General features: G+C 43.0%; 2 protein-coding genes across 2 annotated transcripts; one reads left to right on the top strand and one right to left on the bottom strand.

Moving 5' to 3' along the window:
• Positions 1–704: 704 nt before the first annotated feature.
• On the top strand, positions 705–4,272 carry LOC148060768 (serine protease HTRA2, mitochondrial-like). The gene is made up of 8 exons (XM_087779957.1): positions 705–1,171; positions 2,100–2,304; positions 3,007–3,201; positions 3,267–3,299; positions 3,410–3,518; positions 3,792–3,861; positions 3,929–4,024; positions 4,086–4,272. Exons 1-8 carry the CDS (start codon positions 813–815, stop codon positions 4,246–4,248), a joined length of 1,230 nt encoding a protein of 409 aa, XP_087636083.1. The 5' UTR covers positions 705–812; the 3' UTR covers positions 4,249–4,272.
• Positions 4,273–4,313: 41 nt separating this feature from the next.
• Positions 4,314–22,290, bottom strand: hif1aa (hypoxia inducible factor 1 subunit alpha a). The gene is made up of 15 exons (XM_087779956.1): positions 22,012–22,290; positions 9,950–10,140; positions 9,095–9,246; positions 8,591–8,675; positions 8,077–8,195; positions 7,778–7,953; positions 7,611–7,717; positions 7,393–7,540; positions 6,605–6,954; positions 6,373–6,530; positions 6,175–6,297; positions 5,851–6,104; positions 5,690–5,789; positions 5,108–5,192; positions 4,314–5,039 (listed from the first exon to the last, which is right to left on the bottom strand). The coding sequence occupies exons 1-15, from the start codon at positions 22,041–22,043 to the stop codon at positions 4,870–4,872; spliced, it is 2,250 nt and encodes a 749-aa protein (XP_087636082.1). The 5' UTR covers positions 22,044–22,290; the 3' UTR covers positions 4,314–4,869.
• Positions 22,291–22,805: the final 515 nt, after the last annotated feature.

Below are 22,805 nucleotides of genomic sequence, written 5' to 3'. Positions count from 1 at the left end.
TTTTCCAAAGCCATTGAAACATAAAGAGAGTAAACTTAAACATAACCTGTTTTACTTTAATTAAACTATACGTGGATAGCAAGCCCTGGCGGTGTAATTGTGTTATAAGTATTTATTGAAGTTTTATTTAATTATTGTCAGGACTGTCCATTATTTGTACTAAGATTTGCTTTTGAAAAGCCGACTATGTTTCGTATTAATTTACTCAATTGAACATTTTCAAAAAGTTTGTTTGGGTTATGATATTACAAACTTTAATTTTCGGTAGATTTCAATAATTCTGATGTTATAAAGTATATAACCAGAAAATATAAATGTATGTATCTCTAATTAACTTCAGTTAAATATTTAATATAATTATTAAGTTTGTATTTTACTTTGAAAAAAAGCATATTTCCATTTTCAGATTTTACTTACTTGTTATGTGACCCTGGTCTGGAAAAGCGCTATATAAATAAAAATGACTTACTTACTTAATATAGAAGTTATCTTAGTTCATATACGTGATCACCTGATAAAACAAACGCAGTTTTCATATTCAAAGATACACGGATTTATTTAGTTGTGTCTGTTTAGTTGAATGAAGAAAAAAAAAAGACTGTTGATACAATACACCCTCCACACCAGTCGGTGGCGGTAATGCACCGAAAAACATCTCGTCACCGCCCGATTTCCTGCCGTGTGACAGCTTGACCGACATTTCATAAGCGAAGAAGAATCACAGCTCAGCAGCAGCTGAGACATAAGTTTTAGTTTGGATCCATTTTAACTTCAACAACTATTATCTTCGCTCTTCGCGAATAACCGTCAACATGGCGGCGGCTGTCGTGAGGTGTTTACGGACCGGGCTGAGGAGAGACTGTCTCGCCGCGGCGTCGACCCTCCACAGCCTGGAGGGCGGCGCGAGGCACAGAGGACGACAGGACCACCGAGGGCGAGACCGCGGGGGTCTCCCGCTGAGGTCTCTGGGGCTGGGACTCTGCGGGGCCGCGCTGCTGGACCACCGCGGGGACGAGGACGCGAGAGACGCGTCGGTCCTTGAACGCATCATCCCCAGCGCCCTGTGCGCGGCCGCGTTCAAGCCGGACAGTCCCCGCTTCAAGTACAACTTCATCGCAGACGTGGTGGAGAAGTCTTCCCCCGCAGTGGTCTGCATCCAGACCTCCGTCAGGTGAGCCTGTTTACAACTCTTAAAATAAATACAAACAGTATTGCAGCAGTTCTATGACAGAGTAATCGGATTACTGCGCACTTAAAAAGTAACGTACAAGTAACTTTACCGATTACTTTATTTTTTAGTGTAACTAAGTTGAATTACAAGTCACTGTATCGACTATGTATTTACAGTGGCACTTAAAAAACTAACTTTCTGAAATATATATTTCTTATAAAAAATAAATAAAACAAATCACTTCAAAAGTAAAACTCAAAGACAGACAACTTTAAACTTTATAAACAGCCTTAATTGACTTCACTCAACATAAATAAAAATATTTATAATAATGGTGCAGTTTTAACAATTTCAATTAAACTAGCAATAATATGTGGCTGAACTACTTTGACAAAGAATAAACAAGTTGTGTATAAATAGCATAGAGATCTGTGTGACGCATGATGTTGTTGACACAAGAGTCGTCCTCGTGCCACAAACATGACGTGTTCATAGCGTGACAACAATTGTACCTTTATGTTTGGTAAACATGGTAACCAGGAGTGACTTGGAAGTGACTTCCACCTGATTACTTTCCATCTTGTATCAAAAAGTATCTGTTCAACTACTTGTTACTGAAAAAGTGGTAACACAAGAGTAGTGTCATCAGTGTAGTTTTAGTTTCGGTAGTTCGAGTGTCGTGGATCGACGACGTGGATACACATTTTATTTTAAAAATTAAAGAGTTAAATACCGAATATAAAATTAACATTCTCTGTTTACAAACTATCACCTGGTGATTTTTCCTTGTTCACCTGAACGCATCACATTAACTCACACAGTTGTATTATCAGGATGTAGTTCGAGGTCAAACGTTGAGAAGTCTGGACCCTGAATGCAACACCAGCCGGTGAGGTCACATGACCCTCTCATGTCTCTCTCTCTACAGACACCCCATATCCCGCAAAGAAATCCTGCACTCCAGCGGCTCAGGCTTCATCGTCAGCGGCGACGGTCTGATCCTCACCAACGCCCACGTGGTCGCCAACAAACACAGCGTGGTCGTCAAGCTGGCCAACGGGGACGCCTACACCGGCACCGTGCAGCACCTGGACCAGGTCGCCGACATCGCCACCATCAAGATCTCCTCAAAGGTCAGTCCAGGTCAGAGGTCGGATGTTTCAAAAAGAAGCAAAATAGCTAGAAAATATGGAAGAGCATTTTCTTATTTTCATTTTTGTAGACAATCAAAAATAAGAGAAAAAGAAATAATAGAACCAGAATAGAAATTTAAATAAAATATAATTTATTGACAATATTAAAAAATAATAATTTCTAATTGAATGTAAAAATGTTTATTTAAAAAAAAAAAGAATTAAAATAATTTCAACAAAATGAAGTTTCAAAGACAAAAATGCTGAAATGAAATATTAATTAAAAAAAATGTAAATATGAGGAGAAATAAATGTAGTTTTACCTTACCTTAATAATAATATAATAATCTCTATTTATATAGCGCCTTTCTAGCGCTTTGACAAAGCGCTTTGACATTCACACATACTAATCCCCCATCAGGAGCAATCAGGGTAAAGTGTCTTGCTCAGGGACACAACAACACAAGCTTGTCTGGAGCTGGGATTGAACCTGCAACCTTTTGGACTGCAGGCAACCACTCTACCATCTGAGCTATGACACCCCATAATCTTACCTTGCCTTAATATTTAAAATGCAGTAACTTAAGAATAGTCATAGAGAAAGTGTAATAACCTGGAAATAAGTTTCAGTAAATTATATTTTTAATCATTAAAAAATGTATCTGAGTTTGAGCTGTTTCTGATCACGTGACTCGCGTGCAGGACCCTCTGCCCACGCTGAAGCTGGGCCGCTCCTCCGACATCAGGCAGGGGGAGTTCGTGGTGGCCATGGGAAGTCCGCTGACCCTGAGGAACACCATCACGTCCGGGATCGTCAGCGCCGTGCTGCGAGGCAGCAAAGAGCTCGGAATGTCCCGGTCCAACATGGACTACATCCAGACGGACGCCGCCGTGGACGTGAGTGTCGCACACACCGGCGCGTTCAACCGCCGCCGTCGCCTGATCTTGTAATATTGTCCCAGTCAGGGAACTCCGGCGGTCCTCTCATCAACCTGGTGAGTCCACGTTACTTCAACCATCATGAGGTCATGTGACTTGTTTGTTGGTGTGGTGAGTGTCCGCAGCCTGCAGGGGGCGACAGGGGACTGACCCTACTTGTGCGCAGGACGGAGAGGTCGTCGGCATAATCACCATCAAGGTGACACCCGGATTTTCCTTCGCCATCCCGGCCGACCGCGTGCAGCTGTTCCTGGATCAAGTGGCCCATAAGTCGAGTGAGTACCGAACTTTTTTTTTTTTTAATGACTGTACATTTATGAATGTTTTTTTGGAGGATTTTCACAACTGGTTATTTCCTAAATTAAACAATCTTTCCAATGTAAGAAATTAAAATATAGAAACACGTTCATCATTCTATGAAAAAGTTTTATATAAAAACGACACATTCGTTTAATTCATCCATCAGATTGTTTACTTCTTAAAGGCATTGAGGCTTCTACAGTTGGCAGCCATCTTGTTTCAGGAGTCCTGACCTCATGTGCTTGTAGGTTCCTGGTTCAGTGGCTCGGAGACGAGGCAGCGCTACATCGGGGTCAACTTGCTGGGGCTGACGCCCAAGTGAGGATCCTTACACTCATGAACACTCCCCTCGTGATCACACACTGACACGTTCCGTCTCCTCCAGCATCATCGAGGTCCTGAGGCACAGGAATCCGTCGTTCCCGGACGTCCCTCATGGAATTCTGATCCACACGGTCCACGTGGGCTCGCCGGCCGACAGGTGCGTCTCCACGTGACCTCGGGTCAAAAGTCCACGTCTTCACCGGTCGCTGTCCCAACAGAGCGGGACTCCGGCCCGGAGACGTGTTGCTGGAGGTGAGCGGCGAGAAGGCGTCCTCGCCGGAAGTTCTGTACGAGGCGGTGCGTAAGAACAAGCACCTGGTGGTGGCGGTGAGGCGCGGCGAGCAGCAGCTGTTGGTGAACGTGACGGCGGAGGACGTGTGAACCAATAAACAATGACAGACACGCCTTTTGTCTCACCTGGCGCTTCATGACGACAGGAAACACGATCGTATTAAAGCCATTTAATGTTAGACAGCGACAGGAAGCACGAGTCAGACAGTACGAGCCGATTGACGAGTTCACGATTGCAGCGAGCATGATCCCACTTCTTTAATCACAAATCAACACAGAAATCGACGGACAGGAAGTAAAGTGACACGTACGGCTACACGAGAAAGAGACGTTCGACTAGAAGGTGCTACGACACACGTACGAACAATATGGAGGACAGAACGACATCGTTATTTAAAACTAGTTAAAAAGGCTTCATATATCTGCTGGTAATAGTTTTCTTTAAGAAAATATAAATTGTGCGACTGAAGCTTACAATACACTGCTGGCAGTGGCGCCAGGATCTGACCCTCCGGGTGCCGTGTGCTGAGACTCTCTGGTGGGGGGCGAGGACGGGGGGGACACTTGGAATTCCGTTGTTGGCCTGCGACTGTCATCACGGTGGAATGCTGCTGTGCGCGAGGACGACGCCGGACTAGAACCGTACAGATACATAAATAAAGGGGGGTTTCGAAAGGGGCTGTAGTGAGCAGTCTAGTCCAATAGGTGGCGCTACGCCACGTTGACGTTGTCCAGCGCCCGCAGCAGCTCCTCCCCCTGCAGCAGGTACTGACGCCCCTGCAGCGGCGCGTTGACCTCGCAGTCGTAGCGCGTCAGCTGCGGCAGAGTGAGCAGAGCGGCGCCGCCGTCCGACGTGCTGCCGAGCAAACGGCTCGCCAGGTCTGCGGGTGAGAGGAAGGTTAGATTCCCGGCGTACCAAGACGAGGCGCGTGAGCGTGACGTCGCTCACCTGAAGGGAGCAGGATGAACGTTTTCCCCAAATCTGAAGGCTTCAACTTCTTCACCTCCTCCTCTGGCTCCGATGTCAGCGCCTCCTGCAGGACGACCGGAGGAACACAAGTTAGTCGTGTCCAGCTTTGAGTTGTCGTTTCTTTTTGTTGAGTTCCAGTTGCGTGAACACAAGTGGGCGATAGTGTGTGTCGTGCATTGGGGTGCAAAGAATATTATTACAGTATTGTAGAAAAACAAACAAACATAAGTATATTGATATTTTAAAAATATTTGTATCAAAGTAGATAAGTGTATAAAATAGATATTTTAACATTAACATGCCAATATGACAGTGTTTGTTCATTTATCTTGATATTAACATGGCAGCCGCTTAAGGAAGAATGAAATCCCACGAGTGACGACTAAGGACGAGAGGATACAGTCGACTCCAACAACTGTTAGGACATGTTTTGTTTGCATTTGTAAATTCAGCAACACAAAATATCCTTTTTCCTTCAATTTCTAGTATATATATATATGTGTATCCTGACACCTAGTCACTGGTTCAACTCTGGAACATCAACATAAAGCAGCAACTCACGGGTCCAAGCGTGTCTCGTAAGTCGCCCAGTTTTCGTTTGCGTTGTGCGTTCTGAGCCGACAGCGTCCGCAGCGAGACTTCCTTCTCCAGCTGGGGGGTCCTGCAGGAAACGCACACAGTTGCTCGGCGACCACGCTCCATCGGTGACTCGCACACGTTACCTGTTGGCGACGACTGTGGCGAGGTGAAGAGCGGCTGCGGGCTCAGGCGGCGCCGGGGAGGCAGTGCGGCTCTCGTGTGGGCTGAAGGGGGCGCTGGAGTAGTTGTGCAACTCCTGCGACGTGACGTGCACCGGGGAGCCGGTCAGGGATTCAACGGGCGTCAGGGGCTCATCCGGGGTCAGGCTGCGCAGCTGGAAGTCGTCGTCCATGGGGATGTAGGGGGCCAGCGTGTCCAGGTCCAGATCCTCCACAGGCTGCGGGAAGAGACTCGGGTTCAGACGCAGGAAGTGAGCGGAGAGGGGCGGCGTCTACACGGGCGGGTACCTGGGAGGTTAACGGGGTCTTGGGCTGCGTGTTGATGGTGAACAGCTTCTCCACCAGGTCCAGTTTGAAGTCAGAGTTGATGTCCGAGTCCATGGGGAAGCAGAAGTCCAGAGAAGTGACGACCTGAACCATTCAGAACCACAACGTTTAAACGCTGTCCTGCTAACACAGTCCTATAACAACCAGAGTCCTCCTCACCTCGGTGCTGGACGGGAAGTTCTTGGCAGTGTCTGCTGAGGAGCTGGACATGGTCAGAGGCTCGCCGGGTGGCAGAGGTGACAGTGCCATCTTGGTGCTGGCAGACATCAGCATCACGTCGTTGTAGAGCGGGTCCTTCAGGATGTGGACCTCCGAGTCTGCGGAGACACGGGACAGTCAGTGAAGTGAAGTTGTGCGACTTGAACTCGTGTGGAGACGTGCGATCACAAACCTGGGCAGCTGAAGTCCAGAGAGATGATGGTGTCTCCGGCAGCCGGCGCCAGCTGAGTCAAACCTTCAGGCTCCTCCTTCAGGCGCTCATAGAGGCTGGACGGAGGCTTCACCTCCTCGGAGTGTGTGAAGAGTTTGATGGTCTCCAGCTCCGACCTCAGCCGGGACACACTCTCCTCACACTGGCTGCTCTCTTCCTCCTCCTCCTCCTCCTCCTCCTCTTCCTCCTCTTCCTCCTCTTCTTCTTCTTCATGCTGCTGCAGCAGCTGATCCTGCCATGTCTCCTTCTTCACACACTTGACGTCCTCCGTCTGCTCCAGAGACAAGATGGTCTCCTCCTCCTGGACCCCACTAACAGATGATGGAAAACATGAAGAGATGAAAAAAAAACAAGAAGCCATTCTAAGACAGGAGACAGGACACAAGGAAATGTGAGGACATGAGAGCAGACATGGGGATACACGAGGACACATGAGGATACACAAGGACACGAGGATACACAAGGACATGAGGATATACAAGGACACACAAGGAGAAATGAGGATACGTAGAGACATGAGGATATGAGGATACGCAAGGACAAGAGGAGACATGAGTACACGCAAGGACATGAGGAGACACAAGGACATGAGGAGACATGAGGATACGCAAGGACATGAGGAGACATGAGGATACACAAGGACATGAGGAAAAGCGAAGAGGAGTGATGAAGACACAAGGAGATGCGAGGACAAAACAGGACATGCAACATGAGCAGGAAACACATGACCAAAGATGGCTGCCACTGACCTGAGCACAAAGTTGACACAGACGACACACTGCGGCTGCGAGTTCTTGTTGTTGTAGATGACCGTGGCCTGAGTCTCCACCCACACGAAGCCCCCTCTCTTGGCCAGCATGCGGTACTGACCCGTGATCACCTGACCCTTGGCGAACACTGGCGGGAGAACATAGGAGGTGAGCGAGAGATCAGGACCTCAGCGACCTTCCAGGCTGGCCTCACTCACGGTTGTGGTGGGTCTTGGTCAGGTGGTTGGAGTCCAGCGCGTGGTAGTACTCGTACACGGACCGGTTCAGGAGGTCGTCGGGGTCGTAGCCCATCAGCTCCGTGATCCTGGATCACAGGACAGTTCAGTTAAGGGTCACCGGTGCGGCGCCCCCCGGTGGCTCTCACCTCTCATCGCAGTAGGTGAACTTCATGTCCATGGTGTGACGGCTCAGGAAGGTCTTGGTGTCCAGCGGAGCCTCGATGTTGGACGGGTGAGGGATCGGGTCACAGATCAGAACCAGGTATGGAACGGAGGCTTCAGACTGCTCGCTGTTGTACATGTGACCCGTGCAGTGCAGCACCTGCAGAAGTGTCAGTGATGAAAACATTTTTACTATATTGATTTTGACCTACAAGAAATATTATAGTATTAAATATTTATATTTCTTCTATTATCTCACTTAAAAAAAACAGTCCAGACTCACCTTCCATGTGGCAGACTTGACGTTGACGGTGCGCCCCCTGCTGGTGAGAGTGCACTTCAACCTCAGGAAGAAGCTGCGTGCAGAGTTGGACTCCTTGGACTCCTTGGACTTCTTGGACCCTGGAAACAACAAAAACATGGTTAAAAAAAACAGTTAAAAAAAAAAGTTGCAATAAAGAAAATAAGTATAATATAAATAAGAACAAATGGAAAAAACGACAACGTTTATTATTAACATAAAATTAAATTAAACACATATATATCATTTTCTTTCACTTTATTTATGCGATGACAAAACATTTAATAAATAATAGTTTCAATAATAGTTAGTATTGAATAATAGTTTCAATAACAATCATTTCTCTAAATGTTGTAAATAATGTAACAAAATGAGAGGATTATATTTATTGTCATGCAGCTGACGTTGGTACCAGAGCGCCCCCTAACACAGTCTCATAAGCTCGTCTGGTCAGCAGAGGACAGACCAGACGAGTGGATCCCAGAGGAGGACTCACCTGCTCTGTGCAGCAGCGTCTCCCTCAGCTCCTCCTGGTCACACGGGTGTGTGAAGTCGAAGACGCTGTGACCCGTCAGGTCCAGCTGAGGAACACAACAACACAAACTCTCAGTGGAATCTTTGCTGCAACACAACTTCGTGGGGAAAAAGGGGCTTTGATGAGCTTAACAAAGATCAGTCCGACATTATGACCGCCGACAGGTGATCATTGGGTTGTCATGGGAAGATGGGAGCCGTCAAACTGCCTTCAGGTACAGAAATAAATGTTTTTTTAAATAAAAAAGCAAAACAATATTCAACTTTCATTAGCATACGTTTTATATTCATACTTTTTAAATGGTATTATATTCATTTTAATAATAACCCATCTTCCTATAGTTTAATTTTATATATATATATATATATATATATATTAATTAATTTCTTCATACAACTAGCTAGTAACCCAACAGTCTCTCCTCCCCCTGGCACACTTTCGTCCGCCCGCACAGGTAACGCTCACCTGTGCCAGGCCGAGACACTTGTTGACGTTGTCTGAGATGTAGATCATGTCGCCGTCTTCGGACAGAACCATGAGGAACCCTTCGATGGCCTTCAGGTATGAGCTGTTGAAGTGGAGGTCCAGCTCGCTGCCTTGCTCGGGCGTTGACTCATCTGAAGGGGGGAGAGAGAGAGAGTGAGGTCTTGTGATCCGTTTACATTTGGTGTGCAGTTTATCTCTCTGGTGTGTTCATAGTGCGTGTCTCGGCTTGTATGTGCCGCTCTCTGTGTGGACGTGTGTCGTTTGTTCTCGCCAACTTCAAACTGTCAACAAAATACGTGTTGCGCTGGAGTGCAGGTCAGTTTAGTTCAACAGTGATGGTGACGTTAGCATAATGTTCCCTTTTAACTTTCAACATTTGGCAGTTCAAAGTTGTGCAATAACACAACTGTTGTTCATCTGCCAGTTTTTAAACACCGAATTCTTGAATACTTACATCAACGGCTGGCGTGTCCATCAAAATATAAACAAAGATTCAGTCAATCCCTCTGATTATTAATGATGTTACTGGGTCATTCAAGGAATTATTTTTCAACAGTATTTTAAAGTCAAAGACATTTTAAACTGAAAGCAATATTTGCCTTCTTAGCTAGTGGCTAACAGCTCTAGCTATAACCACAATTAAACAATAGAATCATGAGTTTTTTCATTTACAATATGGTTGAACAACTTCTTTAATATGAAGTCAGTGCAGCTGGACGGGCCTGAAGATCCAGACGCATGTCATCTACATTCCGGCTGCACACCTCTGTCTCTATATTGATGTGCAATGAAGAGCAGCAGCTAAATAATTCAGAGAAAAGAGCAGGTACTGACCGCTGCCCAGCAGTTTCCTCATGCGCAGGTAGCTGATGGTCAGTCTCATGATGGAGGCCTTGTCCAGACTGGAGCTGCTGCCCGGGGGCAGAGGGAGCTGCTTGGCCAGCTCGAAGAACACCTCCGACTCCTTCCCACGCCGGCATCGTGCCGCGTCCCTGGACTTCTCCTTCCTGCGCTCTGAGCTCACCCTGCGGGGGACGGGAGACGAGGGGTCAGCGGGCTCCGAGTCGATAACTTGCAGCGTGAGGACGGACATCCCGGGATGCAGCGGCTGGAATCTGCAACAGGCTTCGCCCGGACTACCGTCAAACTCCCGTTGGAAACAAACACACATCTAGAACCAGCGCTCTCATTGGGTGTCCGACCAGCCGGGCGACGCCTCCTGTGGGCGATTGGCTGAAGGAGCAGAGCGAGAGTCTTGTGTGTGTGTGTGTGTGTGTGTGTGTGGTGCAAAACCGATTGAGAGCAACACCAGTCATTCTGACATTTACGAGCCTGGATCTACAGGGAGAGCTATAATGATGTCACCGACGCACACAAACGCATACACACACAAACACACACACACCTACCACTGATGTCTCCATGTTGACATCACTTGTGGCTGTGAGTGGATTAATAGAAGCAGCTGAATAAATTAATTTTTCCTCGTCAGCAATCTACAAGTCCTTTCTAAACCCGACGTGTTCCAGTCACATGACTGCTTCTTAACCGTTATGCTTCAAACCCCACTCTGGGGAAACCCTGGAAAGTTTCCATATATATGATGAATATTATATAAAGACACACTAAAGTGATGCTTTAACTAGTGAAGACATTTGTATCTCTTTTCATATTCAGATATATATTTGTACATGTGCCTTTAATAACCACATCTTTCCTATAAATATACTTAATACAAAACTGAAATAATAATAAATGTTAAAAATGTTTGTGTATTAATCTCCTCCAAAATCTTCCTCTTCACAGCAAGTGCAGCACAATTTGATGATAAACATCAAAGGTGACACAAACACATCAGCAACAATCGCTCTAAAGTGGAACATGTAAAGTGATCGCTGATGAAGTGATTTGCAGAAGCATCTGCAGTTTCCTGCAGGTGTGTGAGCTACACAACCCCCCCGATCTCCTATCAGCACAAACTCATTATCTCCGAAGCATTCAAGAGTCGCAGCAGCTGCATCACAACAACGGTTTGAAAGCCGGCAGCGCTCAAATGGACGACTAAGTGAAATTGATCCGCTGTGCACTTTTCGGGATTGGCCGAGGCCAGAGATTTATTTGTGGCTTGCCAAGAAGAAATCAAGTGAAATCTCTAAATCGAGTTGCTGGCAGCGCGTGTTGGACGATCTTCATCCGAGAGGAATGATTAAGGCGGCGCACACGTCACAACTGTTGCTGCTCTGCTCCTGACAACAACACAAAACGAGGAGGATTCTCACAGGGACGATGCCAAAATTGTTCCTGAGGAAACTCCATAGTAGCAAACTGGTCTCTCAAAAGAGAAGTGATCAGAGCTTCTCGGTGAAGTTTCAGTCAGGAAGTAGATATGATCTACTTCACACTCAATCACAACACTTTACTGCCAAACAACAAACTTGAAGGTCAAATGTTTTTTTCAAAATAAGAGCTCCAGGCGAAGCCACAGGTATTACCAGGCGCCGTATTGTTCTTGCAACAAGCAGAAAGAAGCCGCCTGCTTCTTAATATCAAACGTGCCTCAACTGGACTGAAACCCTGAAGCTCGATAAATGTAGTGGTTTTAAAAGGATGCTGTTGAGACACGAGACAAAAGGCAGCGTCAGTGAAAATAGGCTGTAAGCCCAAAGAGATTTAGAAACAGAACCAGGTCATTGAGCCATAAACACCTAATTATTTTCTCCTGTGTCTGAAAAGAGCTGGTGAGACAGATTTATGTGCACAGATTCATCTACAGACACTTATACGTATTGTCAGAACGAGAGGTTCCTAAGCCAGAGTGGATATCTTATAAACCCCATCTGATCCTGCGGAGCCCTCTGCTTTCGAGACATATCCACGGCTACTGGTTCCTGTCGTGACATTTTTTAATTTCACTGGGATGTCCGTTTTGTTTAGCAGCAAATATCAGTGTATGTGAGTTTTGCATGGGTCTACAAAGTTAATAGTAATATTTTGTACACAAATTATTGTTTTACCCAAAACTATTTATCTCACAGGTCACAGCCCAAAATATCACATGCTGACAAGAACATCGCTGAAATTATTGAGGAAACCTCTCTGACAGGAAATATACCAGACCATTGTATTAGTCTCTATTTTTTTTTTTTTTATTAATTTTAAAGAATCATTCAACATGTGAAAATGTTGAGCTATCTATGGAGTTAATTCACATGACCATAATCTCCATTTTAATCCTGGTAATTTTAACTAATTTAACAAAATGTGATTAATTTAATTTTAAGTTATATTCAAATGACACTTTTCAAAAGGTTTGCATATATCAAAGCACAATAGGACTTATATTGTAAATTCATCATCAGTCCCTCTCGAAAAGTAATAGTTCCAAGAAAACAGCGAGAGTACAAATCGTGACGCTCACCCACCCACTGTGAGAATGTGCAGCCTTTTATACTAGTAAAATAACAATTCAAACAACTCAGACTGAGCCAGGCCGGGTATTAAACACATGAGACAATGGAAACTTTGCCCTGTGCGACATCCTTTAAGCCTCTGACGAACCAGTGACAGATAAGCTCCAGTGTGCCGCGAGTCGTTGGGAGTCCTACAGACCCTCCAGGAGGAGGCGAGAGGTTGATGGATGCGTTGTGGTGGACTCATGAATACAAATGTCTAACAACAACACTCCTCTAGGCTCTCGAGCCGCACCACAAATGACGGCAAACGTCAGAAAAACACAACAAAGGTGGACAACAGATCAATCAGAGACGAACACTAATGCTCGCTGAAACACTGCCGCGCCACAGTCTCATATACTGTAATCCCTTTTTTTCTGTTTCCAGCAACAGAGCGAGGCTCATAAAGAGCTCGTTTAAATGTATAGAGAGGAACAGCGTGTTTACTGATGGACGTGAGAGCAGCCGTGGAAATGTCGCAGCTCCCTGGAGACAAAGGGCAGCCAAGAGGCCACTGTTATGTAAGGCTGCCGACACACATGGTCATACATGCTCTGCACACACACACACACACACATACTGCAGTCACATGTGGACACTCGCTGTAATTGGATGCGTTTGGGCTCGGTAAGGCCGGAGGGATGAGATAACGTATCCAAAAAAGTATCCAGAGCGAGTGCGTATTTTTACTACGAGGTCTGACCTATTAAACTCGAGGTCATTTATCAGAGCAGTTGGACAGTAAACAATGTCCCGTGTTATGTAACTTGTGGGAATGTCAAGCGGCTGCACAGACTCCAAGGAGAAAGAAGGAAGAATGAACCATCTCGGAGGAAAAGAGGAATTTGTGTCTGTAACAGTCATAGTCTTGAATGCTTTCCCCACACGCACAAACTTCAACAATGTCGTCTACGACAAGGAGAAACCAAACTTTAATCCTGATCGATTGAATGCATTCATAACATTATAAAACAAACTTTTTAGTGGCATTAAAACACCGTATGTTAGTATGTCGTCTACATGGCGTTGAATACGTGACCCTTTACATGCTATATTGCTCATACATGAGCATGAGAACCTGTTTATTTACCAGTCATTATCATCATCATCATCAAACACTGTATGATGTTTCAACTCTGCAGCCAGAAAGCTCTGCGAGAGCAAGCAATACCTCCCAACAACCCACCAGAGGCCGGTTATCTCAGCGATTAGCAATACAATCACTGCAGGTGAGAGACCAGTCAGAGATGATGGTGTTTTTCAGCTGCTGCACTTAACACAGACGCAGGAAACGGCCAGCCTGGGAGTCGGAAAAAACAAAGGTTTGGTTAACAATGCCCCACTGGTCTGAGGAGATCAGGGAACCTCTTAAAGTCTAGAAACCATCTTGTTTCACTGGTGTAACCAAAAATTTCTAGTCAAACTAGAGTTTCTGGTCTATTCTTCTGCTGCCGAGTTGGTTAGTGAGACTTTAATCTCTTTATTTGAGTCAGAAACACTCGTGGAAGGACGGACGTGTGACCATTCTTGACATGGATCATCAGAAGGGAGCTGCATAACATTAAACAGGAGATCCACGCACAAGTAGATTAAGTTTAGGTGATCATGGGACATGTTTACGAAGACACGTTTCCAGGTCTTCTTCCGGACCTTCACAGCTGAACCCCGTCAACGGAGCTTCAATTGAAATAACAGCCACTCCTCCATACTTGAAGCCAACCTGTCGGCAAACAACAAATGACTGATGAAGGAAGAGGTCGACTTCTCCTTCAGCTCCCAAGTCATTTTTCTTTTGTCTCATTTCCTCTGAGATATCATCTCTGGCTTCAAGTCAACTCCTTTCAAAAGCAACAACGATTCCTCATAGCTAACTAAACTGCCAGCAGTTTGTTTTAGTACGAGTTTTACTGCAGTTCCTTCCTAATATGTTAACTGACTAGTAGTGGTTTCCATGTCTGTCCATGTCCCCGATGAAGTAAGTTTATGATCCACCATCATTAGGTAGTCTCGCACGTTTCTCCTGTGCAGCCATAGGTTTCACGACCTGCCCTAAAAATAGACATCCATATTAAAAGGACTGGAAAACTTGATAGCTATTTTAAGTCTTGATTTTCCTATAAATATCAGGCGCACCCCTGACTCACTGGGCACGCTGTGGCCGGGGGCATGATTTTCGAGCCAGCTTGATGATGCCAACACTCACGGTAACACCAGCTCATGTGTCTCACACCCCCGGACCAACTATGCTCAACTGTACTACACACCATTCTGCGAAAAAAGTCGGCGAAGAACAAATATCTGTGGACAAATGTTGAAGGTGTCCACTCACATAAACCCTGAGAAGAAAAACACCTGAATTTACAGTATCCTCCAATAAACTGATATTATAAATCATATCATTGATGAACAATTACCCTTAAATAGACCCAGAGGAGTTGGATCTCAATTGTATGATAGCTTGATGAGTAGATGTTTTTAATCCACCTCCAGCTGACGCGTTAATCCCACTGAAGTGTCTGCAGCAGGGGAGAAGTGATCAAACATCAGAGTGTTCTTCGGTTGCACTCGCTTCATGTTGCATTGTTGTTCATTTATTAATAACTGCTTGTCCCAGATCGTCAGGCTCACGGGGCGCTGGAGACGAGCCCAGGCTTCATTCCCGCTTCTGTCTGGCACAACTGCTCATGGTGTGGGCGTCCAGATTCAGAGTCATGATGGACTGGTGAGGTCGCGGGCGGTGGTGGTTAACACATTCATGCATGTTAACTCACGGATGAGACGACGACGACGGTCAGACAAAAGTCAAATTTTAAAAATCACAAGGGAGAAACTTCATATAGGGCTGTTGACTTAATATTGGATTTGTCATTTCATTATTTACAATTAAATAAAATCAACTTACAATTCACGTGACAAAGGTTATTGGTTCTGAGTCAAAATAGATCTACTGTTAAAGTGAATCAATGTAGAAATAAATAAACAATATCATAAACAAACACACGGAGAGTCAACTTGGAGCAGACAGATGTAACCATTCTTCATGTCAACAGAGTTGATTCTTCCTAGAAGCCCTTTATTGAGGACACACTGATGCAGATTTAAAGATATGAGACCCACATGCAGTGGCCCATGTTTTCTCAGGGCAAGACTAGGTGTTGTGAGCGAATGCTTGTTAACCGAGTTTCTAACATAAATTGTATGTACACAGGGGTGCTTGTGAACCCAAGTCCCTCATAAAACTCAATTTTCAACGACTTTTTAAAAACCAAAACAAAAAGCCAAAAGTTTAAGCGTGATCAAAAGCCCAAGTAATTGACTTAAATTCATGTTGTGTCACCATTTCATAGTATTCTAAAGAATCTAAAGTATCAATATCTAAAATTATACATACGACTATTTAAAAAAATAAAATGCAAAATATGGCTACAGAGGCATGTCGGCCATCTTTAGGTTAGGTTAGATAGAACTTTATTGATCCCTGAGGAAGTCTCCTTTGGGAAATTGTTTTTTCCAATTAGATACAGCAATATAGCAATTATTCATAAAAATAAAAATAAGAACAAGATAAATAAAGAGAAAGAACAAGATGACACAATCTAAGTCTAAAGATAAACAACATAGATCAAGGACAAATAACAAAGGCAAAGGATACAAAGATTTACATAGAATAGAAAATCAAGATACTTTCACTCCACTCCTGCCCCCAAACTCAGAATTATACAATCTAATAGCCTGAGGAATGAATGAGTGTGTCTTTGACATGGTGAGGACTAGCACCTGCACACCAGAGACTGTAGTTATGTATACTACTTTTACATATGTCACGTTGTTAAGAACGGTAGTGTCACACTGAAATCTGATTCGGTACATAATATCTACATGATTATTTTTAATTCAGACCCTTTGACTGATCTGAAAACATCAGATTCTCAAACACCTTCTACACATGAAGAAACAGAATCAGTGACATAATACAGTGAACGTGTGTCATCATTAGCTGCTTCTCTGATTCAAACTAAGTGCACATGTCCATAAAGCCCCAGTCCAGTGATGTTCTTTGTCTAAAAATACTACCCACCAACAAGCATTATATAAGTCACACGAGGAAGCGTGGGTCGACACATGCTTCTTTAGATGCAGCAATTAGTGCTCCTTAATAATCATTCACCTAACAATGCAATATTTCTCCATAGGTGCGATAAACAACATATTGCAGGAGATTGAATCGACCATACAGATCATAAATCGAGGTTTGGCCAACAAATATATAAATTGTTTTCTACATTAGTAGCGACAACATCAACCACACAACTTCACTAATCCATCTGCCATCAGTGAAGAGGTATTGTATTGTAAAAAAAAAGGACCACAACAGCAAACATAATCATACAAAAAGGTCATTGAAAAAAAAGTTTGAAGGAGTGGAGAATAAAACTGCCCCCATCGGCTCAGACAAATCTAATAACGAATGCTTCAAACGACCACTTTACATAAAAACAGCCAAATAATTTAATAAAGCACCAGAGATTTCCACGAATAATGCAATTTTGTTTTGAAGTATCTTTGTAGCTCTCAAGCTCGAAAGGGGGCTGACTCTGCAATTTCCCCCCGTTCTCCTCGAAATACTACCTCACCGGCTTAATTATAACTTAGTTTACACTCTTTTTTTATAGATGTAATAAAAACGGATACAATCGGTGAAGAGTAGCGAGTTTATGGATCCACAATTTAAAAATACTGTTATGATATTCTGCACTGAACCGCTTCAATTGGAATCCTGATTCATGTTCTTGATTAATATCTTGTTATCGTCATAAAGTATATAATCCATGAGATGGATTTCCTGGACTCCGGGAAAGAAGATTTCTTTGTTATTGTCTGCTGCCATTTTACACCATCTTATATTTAACAACAGTTTATTGCTTACATTTTTGGCTATCAAGTTATTATGTCAATTTGTCTGATTTAAAGAGCGGTTTAACAGGAACCTATTCCAACTTGTAAAATCTGTAGTTACCAGTTAATATTTAATCAATAGTCAACACGTGGGTTTGTTCTTCACTTCCTAACTGTCCGAGTAAAATTACAATACTCTCCTTCACCGACACCCTCTGCCCCTACAGGGTTCAGCAACTGTAACAACCACTTCCTTATTCACATCCTCCAGCTTTGAGTTTACTTTAGTCTGCAAGTCGACATCGTCCAGATCCCAAACATTCAACTAGCTGCTGTGAAAACACCAGTTCTAGTTTTACGTAACCAACCAGCTGAAACGATGCTCTAAAGTCAGCAAAGAGTCCTGAAAAGAACAGTCAAATCTTGTTCTAGTTGCTCAACTGACTAGTAGGGGGGTGAGAAAACATCGACTAACAGCACTGTAGCGATTCGTTTTGGATTTTAGTTCTTTTTATGGTTTAAATTATTTTAATAATGGGTCAATTAATGACTGTATAATATTCACAGTGTTGAATCATTTTTGTATGGAAACTAACTTCTGGACGCTCAGGAAAAGAGTGAGCGAAGCACCGAGGCAGCATCTACTGCGCCATATTTGTCTCACAAATAAGGTAAAGATCACATGACTAAAGGTGGGTAGGTTGAGAGAATCCCGTGAGATCCTGGCAATGACCAACACGTATACATTCTGAAAACGGTGCGTAAATTTGAATTTAGACGAGACTCTGCGTGTACGCACCACTGGCGTATTTGTGTGTTTGCTAATTCAATTGTTACAATGTACAATCACACAACTCAAACGGTGTAAATGATAATAAATGAATGTGTATCGCAGGAGATGCACTTAAATACAAGAGAAAATGTGCTTTACTCTGTCCTGAAGTTTGTGTGATTTATAAATATAAATGTTTACATCACAGTTTTTTCAGATTTTTGCAGGAGTTTTTTTAAATATTTGCAATGGGAATATATTATGTTATTAAGGTTCAGGACCAGAGGAGAGAAATCCTTCCAGGCTGTTGCTCCTAAGCTTTGGAACGATCTTCCTCTCCCTCTGTGTTTGATGGATCTACTGACTCCTTCAAGAAACAACTTAAGAATTTTTTTTTTGCAGGCTTTTCCTTGATTTTCTGGAACTCCTGTGTTGTTCTCAGTGTTATCTTGACCTTTAAAGTTTATACTTTATTGAATATTGTTTTGATTGTTTAAGCGCTTTGTGACACTGGCTTGGAAAAGCGCTATATATATACAAATTACTTAATTACTTAATGAACTTCCCTTTATTGCAATGTATGTTTAATTTGCTTTAATCCTAAAAATGCCTTTATAAACTCATCTTAACAATCACAAAGAAATACATTTTACTGCAGTGAATTATTTATTCTATAAGAGGGAAAGGATTAATAAAAAAAGGACATTTTATCGCAATATTAAGGAAAATGATCGCAATTACTTTTTCAATAATCGTTCAGCCCTAGTTCCTACAGTATTGCAATATATTGTTTCATTGTCCCTGTAGCATAATACACATCTTTTGGCCATATTCACTTATACAAATTAACATCAACTTGCCAACGACTAGATGTGTAGAACATGTTTCATGGCTGCTCCACTGGAACGATCAACAAAACATCTGAGCTTGACATCTTTCCAAGTGCTTACTTTCTTTACTATCTTAGCGTGGCAGCTCAAATGACTTGTGTTGTGACTGATCATTGTAACAGTTGAACCGTTCAGTCCAGGTCCTATTTCCGTCCACACTTGTGCAGCTATTAAAGAGGAAGACGCAACTTCCTGTACAACACCTGACAGGAGAGAGAGAGAGACAAAAAAAACTTTCCATCACACGGTTGAACAGCAAACAGTCATTTACGCCTCTCAACAGTCATTCATTTAACACAGACAACCATTTGTAATTACCCACGAGTGCCTTGAGGCGACCAGAGAAATCAACAGCCGCTAAATATCTCAGCACGGTTGACGTCAAGCTTCGATGATTAAGAGCCCAGACAAGCATCAGCGGCGCAACCGGCCAAAACCAGAGTGCAACTGGTGTTTCTCTCTGACAAAACAAACGTGTTGCGCCACAGATAAAACGCTCAGGCACGATTAAACAGGAAGGCACAGTGCCAAGCATCGCGCTGAAGGGGAATGAAAAAATAAATCCTGGATAATCAAAAGTAGAAGAGTAACTTCTGGTAAAAACAATAAGGCCATTTGGTTGTCAAGACTTATATATAAAAGAAGTTTCCACTTCAGATGTTTTCAATCCAGCTCTGTGCGAGTTAACTGACACGCTTCAAAGTTCCCTTAAACAAATACATTACATGGAAACATTTGCTTTTCCTGGTGAACTGACTGGAACTTACTGGAAACTTCATAACCACAGAATTGTACCTATGCTTAAGAAGCACACACCAGAAATATGCCCTCAAATTATTTGGTGAATACGAGTGTCTGTCTGAGACCAGCGCACCTTCTTCTCATGACAAACTTCCCTTTTTGGTTTAACTTTGTGTCTAAAAAATGCTTTTCTTCGGTTTGTTTTGAGAAGAGATTCAATGACAAGGATTCTCACAGAGATAACCACTGCTATAACGTGCTAATCTGGAGGAAGAGGTGTGACGGAGTAAGACCAGTGAACAGTCATTTTTTTATTGACTACAAATCCAATAACACTTTTTTTTTTTAAATAAACCACTGTGACCAGCCTTGACTCTCAGTGCTAGAATAGTGCTAATATAATTTTATTTCACAGACAGGGTCAGACAGCAGACTTACATAATGGCTTTTACTTAATTAGAAACTTATCAATGATGTCTGCACTCTGAACAACCTTTGGACCGTCTAGTAAAACCTTCAAAACACTGTAAACTGAAACACAAATGACCAGCATCCCACAGAAAGATCATTGTATTATTGTGAAGATAAATAAGTCTCACTAACTTTTAAACTGCCTCTGGACCAGTGAACATGACTTGTTCTAGCCTAACTAATGCAGATTTAACACATAATAAAACACAAACTGATGGTGTAAAATATTCCAAATCCACTAAGCGTAAATATTAACCAGTCAAAAGTGAATAATACAATCATTTCTGTTGCGTAGAAGAGCCCATGAAAATGATTTCTTAAGCCTAAAGAACTTCAAATAGAAAATGTTGGATCAAAATGTAACGAATTGTAAAGTTAATTAACAAATTCACAAACTATAATTTTCAAGTTTACTGGAAAAACAACAGAATGTAAGTAAGTAAGTAATTTTTATTTGTATATCGCTTTTCCAGACCAGGATCACAAAGCGCTTAAACAATCAAAACAATATTCAATAAAGTATACTGTATACTTTAAAGGGCAAGATAAAACTGAGAACACAACTGGAGTTCCAGAAAATCGAGGAAAAACCTGAAGTCGCGTGTCTTTCTTGTTTTACCATCCACTTGTCCAACTTATGTGCATTACACTAAAATTAACTGATTGAACTGAAGTTTGCCTTTAGACTAGGGTTGTGCAAGATGCCTGGATTCTACCTGGTATTTCTCGATATATTGCGCCATAGAGACCGACTTCCTTTTCAAAAAGTGCCAGTTATACACTTTTAGACAAGAAACATTAAACTACTAACTCTAACACCAACATTATTTCTTCTGATACATGGTTATACAAATAATTGCTATTACACATAAGGCCAATTTATAATAATATTAGCTTAGGTTAGGTAGAACTTTATTGATCCCTCAAGAGGTCTCCTTTGGGAAATAGTTTTTTCACCATCTTTCCATCCATTTTTATTGAAACATATCGTGGGTGGTAAATTATTATATTATCGAGGCTCTAAATGTTCTTTATATGTACATTAGACAAATATCATTATAGTTTTCATGTTTGGCAAAATTCACTTAAGTTTAAAAAAAAACGTTACAAAAATCCAAATGATTGAAAGTGTTGAACACATTCATACACAAACATAACATGCCATGCTTCCATTACATGCTTTTTCAATGTGTTTTGTGATTGTATTAAACTTTATCAATACATTTATTTGCCGTTTACATTATGGGTCAAATGTAAGAAAAAGCGATTCTGCTGTAACGACCGGTTTGATGCTGAAACTTCCAGACAGCGTTGATGTAATAACACAGTAGTAAAGACAGGAAAGTAGTCGCTGAAAATGTACCGCGATGTTCAGGTTCTTGTCAGGATTCGAGTGTTATTATCACGATATTACGCTTTAAAACAAGTTTTAAGTGAGTTGTTATCCGAGTGGAAACAGCAACTTTTGTGTTTGGAGAAGTTAAGAATTCTGGGTTAGCTAGTAATTTTCCAGTTAGCTCCAGTTAGCAGCTGCTAACACATTAGCATCGCGTCTATATGTCCAGTGAGCGGATGCTAACCATTACATAATTCAGATTTAGTGACACACGGCTCGGTTCGAAAGACTCTCCGCACACGGGGGTGTTGTAAAAAAAAAGCGCTCAGAAGACGTACCTTTTCTTTTCAGGTCCAATTCCTGTGTCCATGTCAGGACGCGAAGATTGGAGTTGCGTCTCTCTCTCCGGAGCGAGTGAGTTCGGGCCCGGCGAGAAACTAGACTAACTCTGTGGGTGTCTGTCGCCGGGAGAGGTTCCGAGACCGTGCGCCGGGTCACTGGACTGGGTGTCGGTTCCGAGAGAGCGGGTTGTTGTTGTTGTGGTGCGGGGTCGTGCGAGAGAGACGTCCACGCAGTGCCACGCTGGAGAAGCTTCTGACTCGCTGGAGACAATGTTGAGTCCGCGGGGACGCGCAGTCACATGCTCGCTTACTCGCTCGGGAGCGCGCGTGGAAACGGTGCCAGCGGGATCACGAGGCGAGCGAGGGCGCGAGGGAGGAAGGTCGAGGGCGCGAGGCTCGACCCTCAATCGTAGCATCTACACATCAGCAAACATCTGTCTACACATCTATTGTTGTGTTTTTGGTTCTGTTGTGTATTTGTATTAGTTACAGATTTTATGTATTTATACCAGACTTTGGCAAAGGGAGGCTCGTCAGTATTTATGTGGGCCTTATTTTATATTTACTGTTCATTACTAGTGTCTAATTATGACGATTTTTGTTTTAGGGCTTTTGTCCTCTGATTTTTGTATTTATTGCCTCTCAAAAATATTTATGTTAACCCTTGTGTTATCTCAGGGTCAAGGTGACCCAAGACCCGAAAATATTTGTGTTGTCTCTGGGTCAAGGTGAACGACCTCCACCACTGCATATGTATTTATGGAAGCCAGGGAGCTTGGTCAATATAAAAT

Source organism: Callionymus lyra, chromosome 18 (assembly GCF_982586985.1).
Source record: "Callionymus lyra chromosome 18, fCalLyr1.hap1.1, whole genome shotgun sequence".
In the NCBI taxonomy this organism is placed as follows: Eukaryota; Metazoa; Chordata; class Actinopteri; order Syngnathiformes; family Callionymidae; genus Callionymus; species Callionymus lyra.
This window is presented reverse-complemented; position numbering and strand designations above follow the sequence as displayed.

Bases quoted from the DNA above. Each gene is read 5' to 3' on its own strand.
- LOC148060768 (XM_087779957.1), top strand. From the start codon at position 813: ATGGCGGCGGCTGTCGTGAGGTGTTTACGGACCGGGCTGAGGAGAGAC. The intron at 2,305-3,006 runs GTCAGTCCAGGT...ACTCGCGTGCAG, and splicing joins CCATCAAGATCTCCTCAAAG to GACCCTCTGCCCACGCTGAA. The intron at 3,862-3,928 runs GTGAGGATCCTT...CGTCTCCTCCAG, and splicing joins TTGCTGGGGCTGACGCCCAA to CATCATCGAGGTCCTGAGGC.
- hif1aa (XM_087779956.1), bottom strand. From the start codon at position 22,043: ATGGACACAGGAATTGGACCTGAAAAGAAAAG. The intron at 7,954-8,076 runs GTGAGTCTGGAC...ACACTTCTGCAG, and splicing joins TCAAGTCTGCCACATGGAAG to GTGCTGCACTGCACGGGTCA. The intron at 5,040-5,107 runs GTGAGCGACGTC...TCTCACCCGCAG, and splicing joins GTTCATCCTGCTCCCTTCAG to ACCTGGCGAGCCGTTTGCTC.